The sequence below is a fragment of the Delphinus delphis genome, chromosome 14, assembly GCF_949987515.2.
Source record: "Delphinus delphis chromosome 14, mDelDel1.2, whole genome shotgun sequence".
Lineage (NCBI taxonomy): Eukaryota > Metazoa > Chordata > Mammalia > Artiodactyla > Delphinidae > Delphinus > Delphinus delphis.
This window is the reverse complement of record NC_082696.1, coordinates 259,098-282,698: the sequence shown is the minus strand read 5'-3', so window position 1 is coordinate 282,698 and position 23,601 is coordinate 259,098. Positions and strand designations below refer to the sequence as shown.

General features: G+C 46.4%; 1 protein-coding gene across 2 annotated transcripts; it reads right to left on the bottom strand.

The window, feature by feature from the left end:
• Positions 1 to 815: 815 nt before the first annotated feature.
• On the bottom strand, positions 816 to 7,662 carry PDCD2 (programmed cell death 2). Of its 2 annotated transcripts, XM_060029591.1 has the most exons (6): positions 7,314 to 7,661; positions 6,512 to 6,754; positions 6,016 to 6,147; positions 3,963 to 4,066; positions 2,635 to 2,748; positions 816 to 1,375 (listed from the first exon to the last, which is right to left on the bottom strand). In XM_060029591.1, the coding sequence occupies exons 1-6, from the start codon at positions 7,594 to 7,596 to the stop codon at positions 1,217 to 1,219; spliced, it is 1,035 nt and encodes a 344-aa protein (XP_059885574.1). In that variant the 5' UTR covers positions 7,597 to 7,661; the 3' UTR covers positions 816 to 1,216. The 2 variants fall into 2 exon arrangements, with proteins under 2 accessions (XP_059885574.1, XP_059885575.1); XM_060029592.1 differs by lacking the exon at positions 6,016 to 6,147 and having other exon boundaries at positions 7,314 to 7,662.
• Between the last annotated feature and the right edge of the window lie 15,939 nt (positions 7,663 to 23,601).

Here is a 23,601-nt window from a genome sequence, read left to right as displayed (position 1 = left end):
ATAATCTGGGGATCTCTCCAAATAGACAGACCCTAAACAATTTGCTTAAAAAGTCCTTCGCAGTCAGGATGCTGTCCTACTGGGGCAAACTTCTGATTTATAGTTTGGGCTATGAAGGCCCCACTAGTCCAGTATTTTATGTATCTTTATATAAATTACATACATATCCACACACACGTGATACGGACTAAAAGGCCAGGATTTCCTGATAAAAAAACTATAGTGAAATAGCCAAGTCAGTGATATTAGCAAGTGATATTACCTCCAAAAAGATGTGTTTATGGTGGCAGTGCATTTCAGGATTAGCAGGGATGTTAACCAGAACTAGCTGCTGGTCTTCACGCAGTGATCAACAGCAATGTCTCCAAGTTTGCCTTCGCAGCAGTGAAGCCTGCCCAGCACCAAGAGAATTGGGAATTATCACAAGTATAAATCACCTGGGGCTGGAAGGAGCCTTAGCGTGGCTGGTGGCATTGATTCAGGAACCGCTTGTGTAAACAGAGGCATCGGAAACAATATCCCTCACTTGAAAGCTACCTCAGAGCCTTCCCTCAGGCTGACCCAGGGAAATTCCCGTGGCTGATTCCCTGTCCTTATTTGGGTTTACTTGCCATGTGGACAGTGCTGTGAGATGGGGAGATGGAAAGAGAAGACCTTTCAGTCTCTGGTCTGTAAGCAGTGCCACTGGCTGACCAAGGTCAGTCTTGAAGTAGAGCTTCTCTTTGAACTCAGGAAGTCTCTGGGGTTTTACCCAAATATTTTTCTCCTTGTTTTAACTTTGCAAATTTTAGGGGAGAAATGCTCTTGAGTGATGGTTTGACTTAATTAGGCACATAACCCATTTTTATTATAGAAAGAAATACACATATAAGTAAAAAGATCATGTCACTTAGTCCCACTGTTCAGTTAACCAGTTCACACCTAGTGCATTTCATTCCAGATATTTTTGGTGTATATACATGTGTATAAATATTTTTACAAAAATAGCATACTATGAATACCATCTACAATGGTACCTTGGCATCTTTATCTTACTTGATGTGCATATAAGTCTGTATCATTAAGACTGTGTAGCCTCCTGCTGGACAGATACACAACACCTAAAACAACATCTTTGTGTATCTCTGGTATAATTATTTCCTTAGGATAAAGTCCTAGAAATGGAATTGGAAGGTCTAAGAGATGATGAATATTTTGAGGCTTCACACAGTTGTCTTTAGGCAGTATCTGTTATATCTTGCTTCCAAACAAATTCCTCTGTGTAGCCAGTGCCCAGGCCACAGCTTTCAGCACAGGTGAAGACGGCCAGGACGCCCCAGTCGACACTCCTGCCCAGTCTGTCGGCCTTCAGGTGGTTGAGCAGATGAGGCATGACCTGGGAAAAGGATGGCACAGTCAGAGCGCTCCTTGGCGGTGATGAGCACAGTCTGCTTTCAACAGACCAGACCTTCCTGGGGATCCTGGTCTCTCCATCTCCACACTCCACAGCAAGATTAAAGACATTAATGGTGTTAACATACTTAACAATCTAAAAATACTTTGCAACTCTATGTTTCTTTAAAGTCCCTCTCTATTTGGTGTCTTTCTTTTTCGTTTAAGAAAGAAGTTCCTAAGTATAATAAGATCAGCTGATCTATTTGACCTGGCTGTTAACCTAATTATTTTTTTATTAATAATATGCCGCAAAATAGGGATGAGGCTTCTCTTTGGGCAGCTCTTATTTTGGGTTATTTACAACCTGAATAGCAGATGCTGTTACTATGACTCTGAAGAAACACTAACCTAGTAGAATACAAAAAGGAAATCTATTGATGTATTTGTATAGACTAGAAATGGGTCTTAGGAGTCAGTGGTCTCATGGGAAAGAGTAAGAGCCAGCACTGCCACTACTGTTATCAAATTGCTTTATACAACCACCGTCAGCTCATCTTGGGCGTCAGTCAGAGCTCTGGCAGTAAGAACCAATTAGTTTTGGATCAGTCCACAAAAATCCTTTTTTTATCCTAAGAAACAAGTATCACTTTATAAGGTTAGTGAATCCACAATTCAGGAGCATTTCCGCCCAACCCAAACGGATTTTGATGCTAACAACTTCTTGTGGGGGGGGGGGGGGTTACCTTAATGATTACATTAATTTGTTCTCCTAACAAATCTACAAACCAAGACTAAACAGAGTAAGCGTTCTGAAACACTCTCACAAAGGAGAGAGTCAAATATTGTAAAAAAGGTATATTATTTTAAATTATAAAGGTAACAATAGAGGCACTAAAATAATATTGACCCTAACCACACTGGGAAGTGGGCGATGGTCTAGATGGTGTGAGTGACTACATTTAAATCCTCACTACTGCAGAAGTCAGTCAACAGATGTCTAAAAAACTAGTAAACTGATAAATCTCAGAAAAAGCATGCTATTTAAAGATAGAAATAACTACCAGATAACCAGTAAAAGGTAATTCCCTCCCTGTAACAAGCCCTAAGGTGGGGTAGGAAACTACTGATTTTCATCATAGGGAACCTTCCATAACACCATAGGGACCCATACACATATGTTACTTTGGCAAAGTTTTTTAATGCTTAAAATTATAAATCAGGGTAATTACATACTAAAATAGTACTTATTTAAGGTCATACCTGGAATTCAAATATTCTCTTGGCACCACAGGGGCAATCTGGAATATCCTTTTCTTGAGGGATATTTTCACCAGAGATCCAGATGGGGGCAATCCCTCTGCCGTATCTGAGAATCTAAAATCAATAAGGATCAGTTTAAATCACCAACATCTCATGTGATCTGAGGATCATCTAGAGAAGCTTTGTACATACTCTTACGATTGATGAAACGCTCATCTGAAAACCACTTTACTGTCTGTCCCCCTGCGCCCCTCCACTGGGCACAATTAAGACCGTTCTCAGCGTCATCAAAGGCAGCGGTGCCCAACCTTTTTGGCACCAGGGACTGGTTTTGTCTCGTGAAAGACAATTTTTGCACGGACAGGGAGGGGGAAGGGGGTGGTTCTGGCGTGAATGCGAGCGATGGGGAGTGGCAGCTGAAGCTTCACGGTACCGGTCCTTGGCCCAGGGTTTGGGGCCCCTGATCAAAGGGACTGTTTCAGCTTATCTGATTCAGGATATCCAAATTATTTTTCTTAGATGTCAATATGGTTAGAATCTGAATCCTATGACTATTTTGTGAAGAGACTAACAATAATCCTATTTCCCCATCACCAGGTTGTCAATCTAACATGCAGCCCAGGGTCTGTGCTTACCTTCACACAGATATAAGGAAACTTAGTTAACAATTTTTAAAGGAACAAATACCAAGTGAGCCACAGTGTTTAAATAAAACAGAAGTAAATTTTGTTATAACATCTTATGTAACAAATGAGTGACCTTCCTCAATATTTCTTGTTAAAAGCATATGTGTTGCTAAAAACTACCTTCTCAGTATTTAGGACCTAGACCTACTCTTCCTATAAGCCCCTGGATGTTGATTTGCTCTAGCGACTGGCTTATGGGAATTTAGCTGTCTTCTTTAGTGATTTATGTTTATGGTAAGGGAAGTTAAGGGGAATAAAGTTAATGGAAGAAAAGAGGCAAAGGGAAGCATTTGCTGAATACTTACTGTGAGTCTACAATCTACCTTAATCCTCGAAACCACTCTTTTTTTTTTCCCCACACCGTAGATACAATTACATCAGAAGGTCAATATGTAATTCAAGAAGCCAGAATTCTTCATAACAGCAAAACCCATTATTCTTTTCACAAAACCACAGTGGTCTTTGTGCTAATGTTGCAGGTTGGTTTCTTAGTTCCCCAACCAGGGATCAAACCTGGGCCCCCAGCGATGGAAGTGCAGAGTCCTAACCACTGGACTGCCAGGGAATTCCCTACTCAGGGTTTATACCCCTAAACCACCACCTGAAAAGAACAGAAGGAGCTGTAAATGAATTCTATTTTACCTGTTCTGGTTCAGAGGATATTTTGGTTTTAAACTTCTGGAAAATTCTATCTTCCCTAGATTCATGTTTTGCCATGGAATCCAGTTCTTCCTCAGGTGTTTCACCTAAAAAATTATCAACATAACTATTATGCAACAGGAATAATCTCCATGTCTGGACAATAAACACATGCTGAGGGAAGCCAGTTTTAAACAACCAACTTAGTGTTAAATCAGACAGTGAAGGCCAGATGTTTCTACAGGCTTCCCTATTTTAGTTCATTAATGTTTGTGCTTTAAGACCATCTGACTTTGCAGGTACTCCATGAAGCATTATTACTATGCCGGCTCCTAGTAAGAGCTTCTCTTTAAAACTCCAAATTAAAAGAACAGACCCCAAGTCCCAGTCTGAGGACTGCTGTGCCCAGCACACAAAAGGGCACCCAAAAAATATGAGCCCTGCTTATCACTAGTGTCCTTCACCCATCTGGACTCTTACTTCCAATCTCTTCATGTTTCATCTCTCCTTTCCCTTACACTCATTCAGTCATCACATGCCCTAACCCTACCAGCTCACTCCTTCACACTCACCTCTGGAATCTCAGCTACCTGAAACACCACCATCCCCAACAGGATCGAGTCTTTGTAACTCAGAAGATATTTCTGATACCCTGAATGTGAACTGTAAGCCAGTAAGCTGACATTCTAATCCAAAATTTAATTTAGATTCTGAAATCTACATTTGGGCTCAAGTTTTGGAGTAAGACGTGAGCTCAGACTTCAGTTCTAGAACTTAACAACTTTAGTCAGTTATACGACCAAGCAAGTTATACCCAGAACCTCAAATTCCTCACTGCAAAATGGGGCAGAGTTTCTAACATATTGTTCTGATGTCAAGACTTTAGTAAGATCATGCACAAAAGGCCCGTGGTACAGAGTAAGTGTTGGATCAATTTTGGCTACGGCTCAGTCTCAGCACAGGCACTGCTCCAGAGTATGATAACCTTGAAGTAACTGATGAAATCAAGTACCTGAAACTTGCCAGATAAAAGGGCCCCCTGCTGCCCACCAAACACTGCTAGGCACTCTCATGTCCACCATCTCAATCAGAGAAACAAATCCTGGAGCCAGATAAACTTTCCAAGTTTCCAGCATCCTGTGCAGCCCCACCCAACTGACCACCTGGATACTTCCTCTGACATGTTTACAGGAACCAGAACGTTCCTGTATATGCCAAGGAGGGAAGTACAGAAAGGATATCTTCAAATGAGGCAATATTTGAAAAGTATAGGTTGCAGCCTCCCAAGTGAGTTGCCTTTTCCTATCAGTGCTTCTCTTCTTGGCATCTTGAGCCCTTCCTTTCAAGCATTATATTTAATCACTTAATGAAAGAGTTTTTTATTCTTTTTTTTTTACATTTCGATTGCTTATTACTTTGTTGGCCCCGTGTCTGAGGGAGCAGAGGCAGTGTGGAGCAATGGCATGCACTGTCCAGTTCAGATACAGCATGGTTTCATTTCACTGGACACTCAATACAGGGAGTTCTCTCTCACCTGTTACTGGAAATTTTCTATCAGACTCCTTCATCAGTGAATTCTTCCCCAAAGCGCACTCTCTAACACTACTACCCACCAACAAACATAGCATCCCTCTCCCTAGGTGCTTTTAAACATCTGGCACTGAATCTTCTCATATGTTAGTTAAAAAGAAAAACGTTTTTTGTCTTAGCAATGATCTAAGACGGGTGTCTCCAAACTGGTTCTCTAATCCCTAGGTCTCCATGGCAGGCCGTCAGTGTCCCCTGAAATGGGTGACAACATGTCCCTTGAGGCTGGAATGTTGGGACACTTGACCCTCTACTTTCTCTCTGCTTCAACTAGATTCACTGTTCTTCCCCCCACCTTTTTCCTTTTTTTCCTTATACATATATCCCCTTTTATAGATTTCCTTCCTATTTAGTTCACCACAGAGCACTGAGTGGAGTTCCCTATGCTATACAGTAGGTTCTCATTAGTTATCTATTTTATACATAGTAGTGTATATTTAATGAATGAGTTTTGAAACTGATTCCTTACCCATGCTACCTATAATCTCTGATTCATCATCTTTTCCCACAACTTCAGGCATAATCTCATCTTCTGTTTCTATTACAATTTCAAATTCTGGAAAAAGGAAGCTGTGGTCTGGAACTGTACTGTCCAAATCACCTGAAACAAAGTAAGGTAACTAGCATCATTAGTAATCATTTAGTTTGGAAGGTCAAATAATTTCCTATATCTGAAGTGTATTCCATGTCATAACAGTTTTCCCTAGTAATTAACATATGTAGCTCCAGCATTTTAGATTATGGCTCATAAATTAAATGACTATACTAAAGCTAGGCTGGGACGTGAGTGGGCAAGACCTCACAGTTCCTTCTTCATAAAGGTGTTCATGTCACTAGTTAACCAAAGCTTTGAAAAGTATTACACCTTTTGTAATGTTAATGTTTATCCTCAAAATGAAAGATTTGGCCTGACAGACACTATGAAACTGAGCTGAGATTTAAAAATAAAAACAGAATTGACTGACCTTCTTGTGTACAAGCCTGCTTATGTCCCAATCTCCAGTCCAGAGTCTGATGCTCCCTGCTGCAGTAATGTGCCTTGTGACATCGGGAGCATGTTTTGGGGCCTAAACAGCCACAAACTCTGCAGAGATGAGCACCGGACTCGAGCTGGAGGCACACGGATTCTCCTGTCTCCAGCGGGGGATCCTCAGAAGGTGGCTCATAGGCATAGAAGTCATTTCTCCTAGGCAACTGATTTCTAAAAACTAAGGAGAGAGAAGGAGAAACGTTACACATGCTTTAAATAAAACAACATAGCAATTCAAATATTTGTGCCTTCACTCCACACAGGACTGAAAAGACAGTCATTTTTTAAAAAGAAAAATAGAAAGTTTTTGCTTTCAAAAAGCTTATTTGCTGGAAAGGAAGAAAAAATAAGAGTGAAAACGAGAAACTTTTTAAAGTCCATACAACTAAGTAGGCTCTTTGAGCTTGTTCAAATTAGTAACAAAAGTAACATTAAGTCAGACTACATACATATGAGCAACGTGTTGGAACCCAGGTTTCCGAAAAATTACAGGTTCTATTATCTGAACACCTACTACCGACTGATTAACAAAAAGCTGGGGTCGAAGAAGGCGCGAGCCCTTGGAACTCACCCCCACCCCCGGAAACGCTCGCGGGGTACAGGGGAGAGGCCCGCGGCGGGGTCGCAGAGGAGGCTGCACGGTCCCTGGGCCCTGACCGCGAGCAAGGCAGCGCACGCGCGACCGGGGCCGCAGGCCTCTCACCGCGCACGCGCTACCCGGGCCCCGGGCCGCTCACCGCGTAGGCCGGCGCAGCACGGTGGCGTTCGGCAGCAGAAAAGGAAGAGACTGCGGTGGAAGGCGTCGGCGCGGCCCGGAAGCGGTGCGTACAGCTGCAGCAGGAAGGCCAGTGGGCGGCCGCACAGCGCGCAGGCCAGCCCCGCGGGCCCCGGCAGCCCGGCTGCGCCGAGCCACGCCGGCCGGCCGCCCACCTTACTGGGGAACTGCTCGCTGCGCAGCCGCCACGCCGGCGCCGCCTCCACAAAACCCAGCTCAGCCAGCCCGACGCTCCCGGATGCCATAGGCGCAGGAATTAGGCCCCTCGACCTGCCGCCCCGCCGCCGACAGCGGAAGTCGCCGCGGAAGCGCGGAGGACGGCCGGCCAGAAGCAATTGGACGGCAGTGGAGAGGGGGCGGGGCCATGGGGAGGCCTGGCGTGGGCCGGCTTCGTTGTCCCTGACTTACGATTGGTTGCTGGGGCAGGGGCGCGAAGCCGCTTGAGTCCCCGGGGGTCACGTAGAGGTCTTGGAGGGCGTTTAGGTGAGCTAAGTGCAGCGGAGCGCGGGCTCTCTGACGTCCTCACGGCCTGGGCACGTCCTGCAGACGCTGTTGAATGCTCTGGGTCTGGGAGCACATATCCGCTCACCTAGGGGCGGATGACCGCAGTCGCCTCCTGAGCCCTGGAGGCGGGGCTGTAGGGTGGCGGGGAGAGGCAGGGTGGAGATGCTGAAAGATGCAGAAATGTCATTGGCCCAGTTGGTCCAGGAAAGGGACGGAGGGTGGCGTGAAGGGTGCAGTTAGGGAGAGGGTTTAGGATGGTGGGGAAGGGATAAGCTTAGGGGTTAGGGCCTAGAGTTAAGGGTTAGGAGTTAGGTTTGGGTTTAGGGATTGGGCCAAGGGCTAAGAGTTGGGGGTTAGTGTTGTAAAAATTAATAAGCAGAAACCTCAATTAAATAGGACGGGGAGACCAGAACGGAGAGCTCTCATGCGTTACCGCAATTGCGGAGCCCCACAGTGAGAAGAAAGACTCTCATTTCCTGGCCTCAGGAAAGGACTGAGCCAGGACTCAGGGACTCAGCCAATAAAAAGTTGTGTACTGTTTGCTATAGCCCGTCCAGGGTCCTCTTCCTTTCTGCAGAGGTGTTTCCTTCCCTTGACTCATGGGGATGCTCATGTGCCTTGCTGTGGTTGCAGACCTCCAAGTTGTGATTTTCTCCCGATCCTGAGAATAAACCCATATTTGCTGGAGAAATATCTGGCTGTCTGTTTGTTTCAGGTCAACACCAGGAAAACTAAGCCAGGAAATGACCTAATCTCCCTTACAGACCATCTTCAGTTAAAAAACAAAAGGTGTTGGGAGAGGGGGGAAGCCAGTTAAAGGAGGTCATCAGGCAGTGCATAGTAAACAAGGGTATGTTTGTTATGTAGATTTAAGTCCAGGCCTTCTCCATAGGTAAAAGTTTCTTGAGCTTCAGTTACCCTATTCCTGGTACAGAGAGGGAGACACCCTTTCAAATGGAGATTTACCTCATAAATTCCCCTCACACAGGGAAACACTACTTGGTTTTCTGAGCTCTTGTGTGCTTTTTTTAACCCTAACTGTAACCTAACCCTACCCTAACCCTAACCCTAACCCTAACCCCACGGTGCTCAGGGTCTAGGACAGGTAGAGGGAGAATTTAAAAGGTAGAAGGCAGAGCGTTATGTTGGGGTGGGTTCAACATCCACCCCAGTAAATCAGAAGCAGGAGGTTAACATATCCTGGGGGGAGAGAGACCCTGTGGACAGAGGTCCTGGGGGTGCACTGATCATAACCCCCTGAGGTCATATGTGCCTGTCTGACAGGAGGTCCTATATGCGGGCCACCTGTGCGTGAGGGGGTCGAAGTTGGGTTTGGACACAGAGTTGATGAAATGTGCTGGTACCTCCCTTTGTGGAAATGTTTTCGAATCACAGGGAAGCTGAGAGTCTTCTGGATGTTCTCTTTGTCAAGAAAAATAAATAAGATATAGGAACTTGATGGACACATCCCTAATGACTGATGATATCCCATCTGCAAATAGACAATGTAACTTTCTCATTTGTTGGCTGCACTGAGAATATGAGAATTCAGAGACAGAAAAAACTTGAAATGTCCCTTGGGGCAGCTGAACGTCGTGGAGAGGTAATTCTCAATCCCAACCGAAACCACCTTCCCTGCCACCCGCTGCACCGGCTCCTGGGACTAGTCTCTGAGCTCCCCTACAGCCCAGCCCCTCCTGTCTCCCTGCAGAGAGGTTTGTGTCTGGGCTCACACTGAGTTCCTCTCACTGTCTCTTGCACAGTAATACACGGCTGTGTCCTCGGTGGTCACAGAACTCAGCTGCAGGGAGAACTGGTTCTTGGACGTGTCAGCAGTGACAGAGATTCGGCCTTGGAAAGCAGGTTGTAGCTTGTACTCCCTGTCCAGTACCCCATCCACTCCAACCCTTCCCCAGGGCGTGGGCAGATCCAATTCCAGTAGTAACTGCTGGTTACAGAGCCCCCGGAGACGTCACAGGTGAGGGACAGGGTCTGTGAGGGCTTCACCAGTCCTGGGCCAGACTCTGCAGTGTCAGATCAGACAAGACACCTGAGAACAAGGAGAATCAGTCCCTCTTAGCCACCTGAAGCCACAATCATCCCCATAGACCGGCCCTGAACCTGAGACACTCACCTTGGGGATCCGTCACCAGGCAGAGGAAAAGACCCCACAGCTGCATCTCCTAGACCAGAGCTCTGCCTCCCCCAGAGACCACAGCCGTGCCTGAGGAGAGAGCTTTGAGCTCCCGCTACGCAAGGGTTAGGGTTAGGGTTAGGGTATGGGTACAGGAAAGGGTACGGGTTAGGGTACGGGTTAGGGTATGGGTTAATGTTAGTGTACGGGTTAGGATTACGGTACGGTTTAGGGTAAGGCTTAGGGTAAGGGTTAGGGTTACGGTTAGGGTTAGGGTTAGGGAACGGGTACGGTTCATGGTACAGGTTAGGGTACGACAATGGGTTAGGGTTAGAGTACATGTTAGGGTATGGGTTAGTGTTAGTGTACGGGTTAGAATTCGGGTACGGCTTAGGGGAAGGCTTAGGGTAAGGGTTAGGGTTAGGGTTAGGGTTAGGGTTAGGCTTAGGGTTAGGCTTAGGGAATGGATACGGTTTAGGATACAGGTTAGGGTACGACAACAGGTTAGGATTAGGGTACGTGTTAGTGTTAGTGTATGGGTTAGGACTAGGGTACGGTTTAGGGTGAGGCTTAGGGTAAGTGTTAGGGTTAGTGTTAGGGCTAGGGTTAGGATTAGGGTTAGGGAATGGATACGGTTTATGGTACAGGTTAGGGCAAGACAGCACGTTAGGGTTAGGGAACCTGTTAGGGTTAGGGTTAGGGTTAGGGTAAAGCATAGAGTAAGAGTTAGGGTTAGGGTTAAAGAACGGGTATGGTTTCGGGAACAGGTGAGAGTACGACAATGGCTTAGGGTTAGGGAATGTGTTAGGGTAAGGGTTAGTGTTAGTGTACGGTTTAGGATTAGGGTATGGTTTAGGGTACAGGTTAGGGTAAGACAACGGGTTAGGTTTAGGGTTATGTGTTAGGGTATGGGTCAGTGTTAGTGTACGTGTTAGGATTAGGGTATGGGTTAGTGTAAGTCTTAGGGTAAGGGTTAGAGTTAGGATTAGGGATAGGGTTAGGGTTAGGGAACCGGTACGGTTTAGGGTACACGTTAGTGTATGACAACGGGTTAGGGTTAGGGTATGTGTTAGGGTATGGGTTAGTGTTAGTGTATGGGTTACGATTAGGGTACGGGTTAGGGTAAGGCTTAGGGTAAGGGTTAGGGTTAGGGAACGGGAATGGTTTAGGATACAGGTTAGGGTGTGAAAATGGTTTAGGGTTAGGGTACGAGTTAGTGTTTGGGTTAGGATTAGGGTACGGGGTAGGGTAAGGTTTAGGGTAAGCATTAGGGTAAGGGTTAGGATTAGGGTTAGTGTCAGGGAACGGGTATGATTTAGGGTATAGGTTGCAGTAGACAACTGGTTAGGGTTAGGCTATGTGTTAGGGTACGGGTTAGTGTTAGTGTATGGGTTAGGTTAAGGCTTTGGGTAAGTGTTAGGGTTAGGGTTAGGGTTAGGGATCGGGTACGGTATAGGTTACAGGTTAGGGTATGACAATGTGTTCTGTTTAGGGCACATGTTCGGGTACGGATTACTGTTAGTGTATGGGTTAGGAATAGGGTACGGGTTAGCGTAAGGCTTAGGGTAAGTGTTAGGGTTAGGGTTTTTGTTAGGGTTAGGGAACGGGTACGGTTTAGGATACAGGGTAGGGTACGAAAACTGGTTAGGGTTAGGGCTCGTGTTAGGGTTAGGGTTAGTGTTCGGGTTAGAATTAGGAAACGGGTTAGTGTAAGGCTTAGGATAAGGGTTAGGGTAAGGGTTAGGGTTAGGGTTAGGTTTAGGGAATGGGTACGGTTTAGGATACAGGTTAGTGAACCACAAGGGGTTATGGTTAGGGCACGTGTTAGGGTATGGGTTACTGTTAGCGTACGGGTTAGGATTAGGGGACGGGTTATGTTAAGGCATATGGTAAGGGATAGGGTTAGGGTTAGGGTTAGGGTCAGTGTTTGGGAACGGGTCCAGTTTAGGGTACAGGTTAGGGTACAACAACGGGTTAGGTTTAGTGTGCGTGTTAGGGTACAGGTTAGTTTTAGTGGAGGGGTTAAGATTAGGGTATGGTTTAGGGTTAGGTGTAGGGTAAGGGTTATGGTTATGGTTAGGGTTAGGATTTGGGTTAGCATTAGGGAATGGGTTAGGATTCCGGTACGGTTTAGGGTAAGGCTTATGGTAAGTGTTAGGGTTAGTGTTAGGATTAGGGAATGGGTCAAGTTTAGGGTACAGGTTAGAGTATGACAATGAGTTAGAGTTAGGGTACGTGTTAGGGTACGGGTTAGTGTTAGTGTATGGGTTAGGATTAAGGTACGGGTTAGGGTAAGGCTTATGGTTATGGTTGTTGTTAGGGTTAGGGTTACAGAACGGCTATAGATTAGGGTACAGGTTAGGGTACGACAATGGGTTAGGATTAGGGTACGGTTTAGTGTAAGGCTTAGGGTAAGGGTTAGGGTTAGGTTTAGGTTTAGGGTTTGGGTTACGGAACGGGTACGGTTTAGGGTACAGCTTAGGGTTCGACAAAAGTTTAGTGTTAGGGTACGTGTTACAGTATGGGTTAGTGTTAGTGTACGGGTAACGATTATGGAATGGGTTAGGGTAAGGCCTAGGGTAAGGGTTAGGGTTAGGGTTAGGGAACGGGGACGGTTTAGGGTACTGGTAAGGGTACGACAATGGGTTAGGCTTAGGGTACGTGTTAGGGTAAGGGTTAGTGTTAGTTTACAGGTTAGGATTAGTGTACGTGTTGGGGCAAGGCTTCGGGTAAGGGTTATGATTAGGGTTAGGGTTACGGTTAGTGAACGGGTAAAGCTTAGGTTACAGGTTAGGGTATGACAACGGGTTAGGGTTAGGGTACGTGTTAGGGTAAGGGTAAGTGTTAGTGTACAGGTTAGGATTAGGGTACGGGTTAGAGTAAGGCGTATGGTAAGGGTTAGGATTAGGGTTAGGGAACGGGGACGGTGTAGGGTGTAGGTTAGTGTATGACAACGCTCTAGGGTTAGCGTACGTGTTAGGGTACGGGTTAGTGTTAGGGTACGGGTTAGGATTAGGGTATAGGTTAGGTTAAGGCTTCGGGTAAGGGTTGCTGTTACAGTTAGGGTTAGGGAATGGGTACGGTTTAGGGTACAGGTTAGGGTACTTCAACACTCTAGGGTTAGTGTACGTATTATGGTAAGGGTTATTGTTAGTGTACGGTTTAGGATTAAGGTACGGGTTAGGGTAAGGATTTGGGTAAGGTTTACGGTTACAGTTTGTGTTAGGGTTAGAGTTAGGGAACGGGTACGGTTTAGGGTACAAGTTAGTGTACGACAACACTGTAGCATTACTGTACGTGTTAGGGTATGGGTTAGTGTTAGTGTATGAGTTAGGATTAAGGTACGGGTTAGGGTAAGGCTTCGGGTAAGGGATTTGGATACAGTTAAGATTAGGGTTAGGGTTAGGTTTAGGGAACCTGTACGGTTTCGGGTATAGGTTAGTGTATGACAACGCTCTAGGGTTAGCATATGTGTTAGGTGACAGGTTAGTGTTAGTGTACAGGTTAGGATTAATGTACGGGTTAGTGTAAGGCTTCGGGTAAGGTTACGGTTACGGTTAAGGTTAGGGTTAGTGTTAGGGAACGGGTATGGTTAAGGATACAGGTTAGTGTACGACAACACTCTAGGGTTAGTGTACGTGTTAGGGTACAAGTTAGTGTTAGTGTACGGGTTAGGATTAAGGTACGGGTTAGGGTAAGGCTTCTGGTAAGGGTTCCGGTTACTGTTAGATTTAGGGTGAGGGTAAGGTAATGGGTATGATTTAGGGTACAGGTTAGGGTATGACCACGCTCTAGGGTTAGGGTACGTGTTATGGTACGGGTTAGTGTTAGTGTACAGGTTAGGATTAAGGTACGGGTTAGGGTAAGGCTGCGGGTAAGGGTTACAGTTATGGTTATGGTTAGGGTTACGGTTAGGGAACCTGTACGGTTTCGGGTACAGGTTAGGGTATGACAACGCTCTAGGGTTAGCATACGTGTTCGGTGATGGGTTAGTGTATGGGTTAGGATTAATTTAGGGGTAGGGTAAGGCTTCGGGTAAGGATTATGCTTACGGTTAGGGTTAGGGAACAGGTATGGTTTAGGGTACAGGTTAGTGTACGACAATGCTCTAGGGTAGCGTATGTGCTAGGGTATGGGTTAATGTTAGTGTACTGGTTAGGACTAAGGTACGGGTTACGGAAAGGCTTCAGGTAAGTGTTACGGTTACAGTTAGGGTTAGGTTTAGTGTTACGGAACGGGTACGGTTTAGGGTACAGGTTAGTGTACGACAACACTCTAGAGTTAGCGTATGTGTTAGGGTACGAGTTAGTGTTAGTGTACGGGTTAGGATTAAGGTACGGGTTAGGATAAGGCTCTTGGTAAGGGTTACAGTTAGGGTTAGGATTAGGGTTAGGGAACGGGTATGATTTAGGGTACAGGTTAGGTTACGTCAATGCTCTAGGGTTCGGGTACATGTTAGGGTATGGGTTATTGACAGCGTACGGGTTAGGATTAAGGTACGGGTTAGGGTTAGGCTTCGGGTAAGTGTTACGGTAACAGTTAGAGTTAGGGTTAGGGTTAGGGAACGGGTACGGTTTAGGGTACAGGTGAGTGTATGACAATGCTCTAGGGTTAGCGTACGTTTTAGGGTATGGTTTAGTGTTAGTGTACGGGTTAGGATTAAGGTATGGGTTAAGGTAAGGCTTCAGGTAAGGGATATGGTTACGGTTAAAATTAGGGTTAGGTTTAGGGAACGGGTACATTTTAGGATATAGGTTAGGATACGACAATGCTCTAGGGTTACCGTATGTTTTAGGGTATGGGTTAGCATTAGTGTACATTTTAGGATTAAGGTACTGGTTAGGGTAAGTCTTCAGGTAAAGGTTACGGTTATGGTTATGGTTAGGGTTAGGGAACGGGTATGATTTAGGGTACAGGCTAGTTTACGACAACGCTCTAGGGTTAGCGTACGTGTTAGGGTACGAGTTAGTGTCAGGGTATGGTTTAGGATTCAGTTACAGATTAGGGTAAGGCTTCGGGTAAGGGTTACAGTTACGGTTAAGGTTAGGGTTAGGGTTAGGGAATGGGTACAGTTTAGGGTACAGGTTAGGGTAGGACAATGCTCTAGGGTTAGCGTACATGTTAGGGTATGGTTTAGTGTTAGTGTACGGGGTAGGATTAAGGTACGTGTTTGGGTAAGGCTGTGGATAAGAGTTACGGTTACGGTTATGGTTCGGGTTAGGGTTAGGGAACGGGTACGATTTATGGTACAGTTGAGTGTACGATAACGCTCTAGTGTTAGTGTATGTGTTACGGTATGTGTTAGTGTTAGTGTACCGGTTAGGATCAAGGTTCGGTTTAGGGTCAGGCTCCGGGTAAGGTTTACAGTTATGGTTAGGTTTAGGGTTAAGGTGTGGGAACAGGGACGTTTTAAGGTACAGGTTAGTGTATGACAATGCTCTAGGGTTAGCATACGTGTCAGAGTACGGGTTAGTGTTAGTGTATGGGTTAGGATTAATGTATGGGTTAGGGTAAGTCTTTGGGTAAGGGTTAGGGTTAGGGTTAGGGTTAGAGTTAGGGATAGGGAATGGGTACGGTTTAGGGTACAGGTTACAGTACTTCAACGCTCTAGGGTTAGCGTACATGTTAAGGTATGGGTCAGTATTAGTGTATGGATTAGGATTAAGGAACGGGTCATGGCAAGGCTTCTGGTAAGGGTTACGGCTAGGTTTAGTGTTAGTGTTAGGGTTAGGGAAAGGGTACGGTTTAGGGTACAGGTCAGTGCACGACAATGCTCTAGGGTTAGCATACCTGTTAGGGTAAGGGGTAGAGTTAGTGTACAGTTTAGGATTAAGTTATGGGTTAAGTTAAGCCTTCCAGTAAGGATTACGGTTATGGTTAGGCTTAGGGTTAGCGTTAGGGTACTGGTACGTTTTAGGGTACAGGTTAGTGTACAACACTGCTCTATGGTTAGCATATGTGTAAGTATTAGAGTATGGGTTAGGATTAAGGTACAGTTTAGGGTAAAGCTTCGGGTAAGTGTTACAATTAAGGTTAGGTTTAGGGTTAGGGTTAGGTAACGGGTACGGTTTAGGGTACAGGTTAGGGTATGACAACGCTCTAAGGTTAGCGTACATGTTAGGGTATGGGTAAATGTTAGTGTACGGGTAAGGATTAAGGTACGGATGAGGGTAAGGCTTCGGGTAAGAGTTACGGTTACGGTTAGGGATAGGGTTAGGGAACAGGTACGGTTTATGTTACAGTTTAGGGTACGACAACACTCTAGGGTTAGCGTACGTGTTAGGGTAATGGTTAGTGTTAGTGTACAGGTTAGGATTAAGGTACGTGTTTGGGTAAGGCTTCGTGTACGGGTTACGGTTACGGTTAGGGTTAGGGTTAGGGTTAGGTTAGGGGTACGGTTTAGGGTAAATGTTAGGGTACGACCAAGCTCTAGGGTTAGCGTACATGTTAGGGTATGGGTTAGCATTAGTGTAAGTGTTAGCATCATGGTACGGGTTAGGGTAAGGCTTCAGATAAGGGTTACAGTTACGGTTAAGGTTAGGGTCGGGGTTAGGGAACGGGTATGGTTTAGTGTACAGGTCAGGGTACGACAACGGTTTAGGGTTAGTGTACGTGTTAGGGTATGGGTTAGTGTTAGTGTACAGGTTAGGATTAGGGTACATGTTAGGGTAAGGCTTCGAGTAAGTATTAGGGTTAGGGTTAGGGTTAGGGAACAGGGATGGTTTAGGGTACAGGTTAGGGTATGACAATGGTTTAGGGTTAGCATACCTGTTAGCATATGGGTTAGTGTTAGCGTATGTGTTAGGGTTAGGGTTAGGGTTAGGGTTAGGGTTAGGGTTAGGGTTAGGGAACAGGTACTGTTTATGGTACAGGTTTGGGTACGACAATGGTTTAGGGTTAGTGTACGTGTTAGGGTATGCGTTAGTGTTAGTGTATGGTTTAGGATTAGGTTTAGGGTTAGGGTTAGGTTTAAGGTTAGGTTTAGGGTTAGCGTTAGGGAATGGGGACGGTTCAGGCTCCATTTTAGGGTACGACAACGGGTTAGTGTTAGGGTTAGGGTTAGGGTTAGGGTTAGGGTACCGTGTAGTGTAAGGATTAGGTTAAGTGTTCGGTTTAGGATTAAGGTTAGGGTTAGGGTTAGGGTTAGGGAACGGGTGAATTGCAGTGCCCCTGTGCTCCATATAAAGTGATGGAAATATCCAATGGAAGTGTTAGAAACATCTTATTTTACCCGAGCCTTATACACTGCTATATGTTAATTACAGTTTTGCTCACACATGTGTTAATTTAAGTTACAATGTTGTCAATTTCTGTTACTGATCCACCAGAGTGGGCCCCAACAAGGCTCTCCTTGCCCAGTGTCTTTGGAGCCAACAGATTGAGACTGAGTTTGGTTCAGAAGCAAGTGAAACTCTATATTTTCTTCAGAGAATGGAGAGATGAGAACGTGCACTGCCCCACGGGCTGTGGGCTGAGCTGCTGTGTAGGGATCCCAGCAGCATCAGCGGGAGGGAGGAGCGGAGCTCTTGAGGGGTGGGTTGGCTGCAGCTCAGGCTCTATGTCGCGGAGTCTGCATGGGGCCCAAGGAGCTGAAGTGTCGACCCAGCCATTCTGCATTAGGAAATCGGGTCTGAAGTGCCGGGTGTGGGAACTCTGCTTGCGGGACCCTAGGAGCATGTGAAATTAGACAAAGCACAGAGGAAAAAAGATTAGACTTTATTTTATTGCCCAGATTCTATTTTTATCTCCCAGGAATTTTTCATGGGCTTTGCCGGTGACGAACCACTCCTCTGCCTTTTGTCCCATTCCTCATTCTTGGGGCGCTGTGGGTGCAGACCCCTCTTCTGTAACTGCTTCGTGCTGAGTTGGGAGTCCTCATACTCGTGGGGAGGGGCAGAACTTCTCCCCAGCAGCCTCTAGGTGAGGTTGATTTTCCCCAGGCCTCCTGCCTCACTGCTCATCCACCTGAGCGCCAGCATTGGAAGTGATATAGATTCTAATGACTTTTAAGGGTCCAGGAGAGAGATGCGCAGAGATGCTGGGGTGGCCGGTTTTATTCCGCCCCACATTTGTTTGGCCACCTTAGGCTGACGGTTTCTGCCAGCCTAGATGCTCTGACCAGTAGTCTGTGCTTTCTTCAATTAGGCCCCTAAATTAACGTACAAACAGCACCAGATGTCAGAGCCCTGCCCGCTCAACTCCCAGACAGTCCAGGCCCGGTGGTGATCCAGGACCATGACGGCCACTGAGTCAACGGTCTTTTCAAGTAGCCAGGAGTCCAGCCGCTCTCATTGGGCACCGTCACTGCGGTGTCTGTAGGCTTTTCTATGGTGACAGCATGATATATGGTTCCCCTGACAAGCTTATTAGCTCCTCTCTGGGTGCAGTAAGTCCTGCAAGCAGTAGTCTGCTCTTTTGGGGCACACTCTTGTTGTTTTCTGAGAGAAGCTCCAGGTCAAGTGATGGTCACACGAGTCGTCATGGGGGCCTGTTTTCCCCGGTTGTCTCTCTGGAGGTTGGAGTTGGAGGACCTCCTCACTCGAGGTCAGCGTGCCCACAGAGCGACCCCTGCAACTTCAGGGCATGGTGGGTAGTTAGGATAACCACGTGGGGTCCTTTTCCCTTAGGAGGGAGCTGGATTTGCGGGCTGCTGATTTCCAGGTTCTTAGATACCCCCAGTACCCTGGCCGGATGGGGTGGTGGGCCAAGCCATTGGTGACTGTAGTTTATCCTACCTGGAGGGCATTCTTGCAGTGTTCCATTTCAAGTGGTCCCAGTTTTTGCACTAATACTCCAAGGGCGATTCACATTCTATGGGGATGTAAAGTTCAAAGGGTTTAGCTAAATTAGGGAGTTCCAGGGCAAGGGTCTGAATTGACTGCTCTTTGCATTCTTGAAAGGCTGCTTCTGGATTCTATTCGAAAAGATCATCATCTTTTCCTTTCAGTGTTTCATATAGAGGCCCATCTATTTGACTGTAGTTCGGGATCCAGATGCAGCAATCCTCGGCCTCCCCAGGAACCCCTAAGCTGTCTTCTAGTTTTAGAAGGGGTAAGGTTGCAAATGGCTTCTTCCCTTTCCTGGGATGGGCTTCTCCGACCTTCTGTGAGAATGAAGCCCAGGCAGGTCACCATAGTCTGTGATATTTGAGCCTTTTTTTTCGACACCTTCTATCCTTTATTGTCTAGGTAGTTCAGAGGCCTCCTTAGTAGGGCTGACGATCAGAATGTCGTCTGCATATTGAAGGAGGGTTCCCCTTTGCAGAGGTAGAACTTTTAGGTGTTTAGCTAACGTTTCCCCAAAGATGGTGTGGGTATTTTTGAACCCTTGGGGCAGGACGGCCCAGCAGCATTGTTTTTGTTGTATGTTGAGTCCTGCCACTCACAAGCCAAAATTTCTTGTGACTCTGGGACTAATGGAATACAGAAGAAGGCATCATTGAAGTCTAATACAGAATGCCATGTCCTGGTGGATGGTAGAATGACCAGCAGGGTGTAGGAATTAGGAGCTACTGGATGTATATCCTCGGTGGCTTCACTGACTGTCCTGACATCCCTTACCAGGTCCCCAGCAGCCCACGGGGCTCTCATGGTCAGGCCCCTCCCAGGGTATGGAGCTCACCTGTGCAGCTACCCAGCAGCCCATGAGGCTCTCGTGGTCAGGCCCCTCCCAGGATACAGAGCTCCCCTGGGCTGGTACCCTGGCAGGGCTGGGCACAGGAACCATGCACATAGCCCTCATTGCAGAGCACCCCCAGCTCACCTGTCGCTCAGAGCTGACACAGAGCACCTCAGAGCAGGACTTGAACTAACAAACAGCAGCGCCTACAGGTCTGTGACCCTGGGCATCACTCTGTGCGGCCACCCTCCGCCTGGCCTTCCAGAGATTTCCACTGCTGCTGGGGCACCAGGCCTCTGTCTCCACCCACCACCCCTCCTCTCCCTGACTCCTGGGTTCCTCTCATTAGGAGAGGGTCTTCTTGAAGTTGTCTCCCACTCATGGGCCAGATAAAATGATTAGAAAACAAGCCAGAGCTGCAGTCCCTTGTCTATCCTGACTCTCAGGAGCCCACACCTGTTCCTTGGACGTGGCCGGTTCAGCAAGGTCCATTTTCTGCAACTGTGAGCCCCTGAGGGGTGAGGATTGGCTGACCTGGGCAGCCTGAATGTGTGGGCCAGCCCTCCCCAGGTGTGCCTGGGTTGAGGTCAATATAAACACCGCTCCAGGCAGCAAGAGACCCTGCAGCTGTGCCTGACGCCATATTATCTGCCCCATCAGCAGTGTCGGGGCTGGGCTGGTGGGTGGGAGCGAGGGGCTACGCCTTTGTGGGTGGCCCAGTGTGAGTGGGGCTCTGCTGGACTTTCTGCAGGAGTTGCCAAGCTGCCACCTGCTAAAGAAGAGGATGTGTCACCCGTAACTGCCGCTGGAATTTCTCCCCGGGCAGAGGTGAGGAAGGAAAAAAGCAGTGGGGGCCTGGACAGGAGGGGTATCTCAGGCAGGGAAATGGAAAGCTTCCAGAAGAGCGCCCGGGGCCAGGACAATCCTGGCTGGCCTGCAGGCACCAAGTCGGCTGGTGTGCTGTCGCTGGTGTGGCTCCACGGCCCTTCCTGTAGGCTTTCAAGTCCTTGTACATATTCAGGTGTTTTACCTGGGAAGGGTGGGAACAGTTCAGCAGCAGCTGGCCTGGGGCTCAGCTCACGTTTACTCACAGATGCTTCGGCACGGTCCCCCAGCTTTGAAATGAGGATGCTCCTTGTGGGGTGGGGGGCTGCTGGCTGCATGGGAGACGATTTCCCACCTCTGACCAACTTCAGCATTGTTTACCACTGGAGCAAGTACCCTGATAGGGTTTTCCTCTGTATAACTGGTGGGTTCTTTTTTCTCTTTTTTGGTTCAAGGTAGATTTTATTCCCCTTTTTTGTATTCATAGATATAAGCATGGAAATAATTCATTCCTATAAATACATGTATGTGAAGGGAATAACTTTCTTTCTGTTTTTTAAAATTTTATTTTAAAAAATTTTTAATTTAATTTTATTTACTTGTTTATACAGCAGGTTCTTATTGGTTATCTATTTTATACATATAAATGTATACATGTTAATCCCAATCTCCCATCACCTCCCACCCCGCCCCCCCCCCCACGGCTTTACACTCTTGGTGTCCATACATTTGTTCTCTACATCTGTGTCTCTATTTCTGCCCTGCAAACCGGTTCATCTGTACCATTTTTCTAGGTTCCACATATATACATTAATATACAATCTTTGTTTTCCCCTTTCTGACTTACTTCACTCTGTAGGACAGTCTCTAGATCCATCGATGTCTGTACAAATGACCCAATTTCATTGCTTTTTATGGCTGAGTAATATTCCATTTTATATATGTACTACATCTTTATCCATTCGTCTGCCTCTGGGCATTTAGGTTGCTTCCATTACCTGACTATTGTAAATAGTGCTGCAAAGAATATTGTGGTGAATGTGTCCTTTCAATTGATGGTCTTCTCTGGGTATATGTCCAGTAGTGGGATTGCTGGATCATATGGTAATTCTATTTTTAGGTTTTTAAGGAACATCCATACAGTTCTCCATAGTGACTGTATCAATTTACATTCCCACCAATAGTGGAAGAGGGTTCCTATTATCCACACCCTCTCCAGCATTTGTTGTTTGTAGATTTCCTGATGATGCCAATTCTAAGAGGTGTGAGGTGATACCTCATTGTAGTTTTGATTTGCATTTCTCTAATAATTAGTGATGTTGGCTTAGGGTAATGATTGGGGTTAGGGATAGGGTAAGAGTTAGGGAACGGGTAAGGGATAAGGTACAGGTTAGGGTACGACAACAGTTTAGGGTTAGCGTACGTGTTAGGGTATGGATTAGTGTTAGTGCATGGGTTAGGATTAGGGTACGGGATGGGTAAGGCTTCGGGTAAGGGTTAGGGTTACGGTTAAGGAACAGGGACGGTTTAGGGTACAGGTTAGTGTACGACAAAGATTTAGGGTTAGTGTACGTGTTAGGGTACGGGTTAATGTTAGTGTATGGGTTAGATTTAGGGTATGGGTTAGGGTAAGGCTTCGGGAAAGGGTTAGGGTTAGGGATCGGGGACGGTTTAGGGTACAGGTTAGGGTTCGACAATGTTTTAGTGTTAGCATACGTGTTAGGGTATGGGTTAGTGTTAGTGTACACGTTAGGATTAGGGTACGGGTTAGGGTAAGGCTTCGGGTAAGGTTTAGGGTTAGGGATAGGGTTAGGGAATGGGGACCGTTTAGGGTAGAGGTTAGTGTACGACAACTGTTTAGGGTTAGTGTACTTCTTAGGGTATGGTTTAGTGTTAGTGCACGGGTTAGGATTAGGGTGCGGGTTAGGGTAAAGCTTCGGGTAAGGGTTAGGGTTAGGGTTAAGGTTAGGTTTAGGGAACAGGGACGTTTTAGGGTACAGGTTAGGGTACGACAACAGTTTAGTGTTAGCGTACGTGTTAGGTTACGGGTTAGTGTTAGTGTACGGGTTAGGATTATGGTACGGGTAAGGGTAAGGCTTCAGGTAAGGGATAGGTTTAGGGCTAGCTTTAGGGATAGGGTTAGGGAATGGGGACACTTCAGGGTACAGTTTAGTGTATGACAACGGTTTTAGGGTTAGCGTACGTGTTAGGGTACGTGTTAGAGTTAGTGTACGAGTGAGCATAAAGCTTCGGGTAAGGGTTAGGTTTACGGTTAGCGTTTGGGTTAGGGAATGTGGACAGTTTAGGATACACGTTAGGCAACAACAACGGTTTAGGGTTAGCATACGTGTTAGGATACGGGTTAGAGTTAGTGTACGGTTTAGGATTAGGGTACGGGTTAGGGTAAGGCTTCAGGTAAGGGGTAGGGTTAGGGTTAGGGTACGGGGCCGGTTTAGGGTACAGGTTAGTGTACGACAAAGATTTTGGATTACCGTACATGTTAGGGTACAGGTTAATGTTAGTGTAAGGGTTAGGATTAGGGTACCGGTTAGGGTAAGGTTTCGGGTAAGGGTTAGGGTTAGGGTTAGGTAATGGTGACATTTCAGGGTACAGTATAGGGTATGAGAACGGTTTAGGTTTAGCATACGTTTTAGGATATGGGTTAGGGTAGTGTACCAGGTAAGATTAGGGTACAGGTTATGGTAAGGCTTCGGGTAAGAGTTAGGGATAGGGTAAGAGTTGGGGATAGAGAACGGGGACAGTTTAGGGTACAGGTCAGCGTATGACAACTATTTAGGCTTAGCGTACGTGTTAGGGTACGGGTTAGTGTTAGTGTATGGGTTAGAATTATGGTAAAAGTTAGGGTAAGGCTTCAGGTAACTGTTAGGGTTAGGGTTGGTTTTAGGGTTAGAGTTAGGGAATGGGGACGGCTTAGGGTACAGGTTAGTGTATGACAACGGTTTAGGGTTAAAGTACATGTTAGTGTACGGGTTAGTGTCAGTGTATGGGTTAGAATTATGGTACGGGTTAGGTTAAGGCTTCAGGTAAGGGTTAGGGTTAGTGTTAGGGAACGGGGTCAGTTTAGGGTACAGGTTAGGGTTAGGGTTAGGGTTAGGGTTAGAATTAGTGTTAGGGGACGGGGACGGTTTAGGGTCCAGGTGAGGGTATG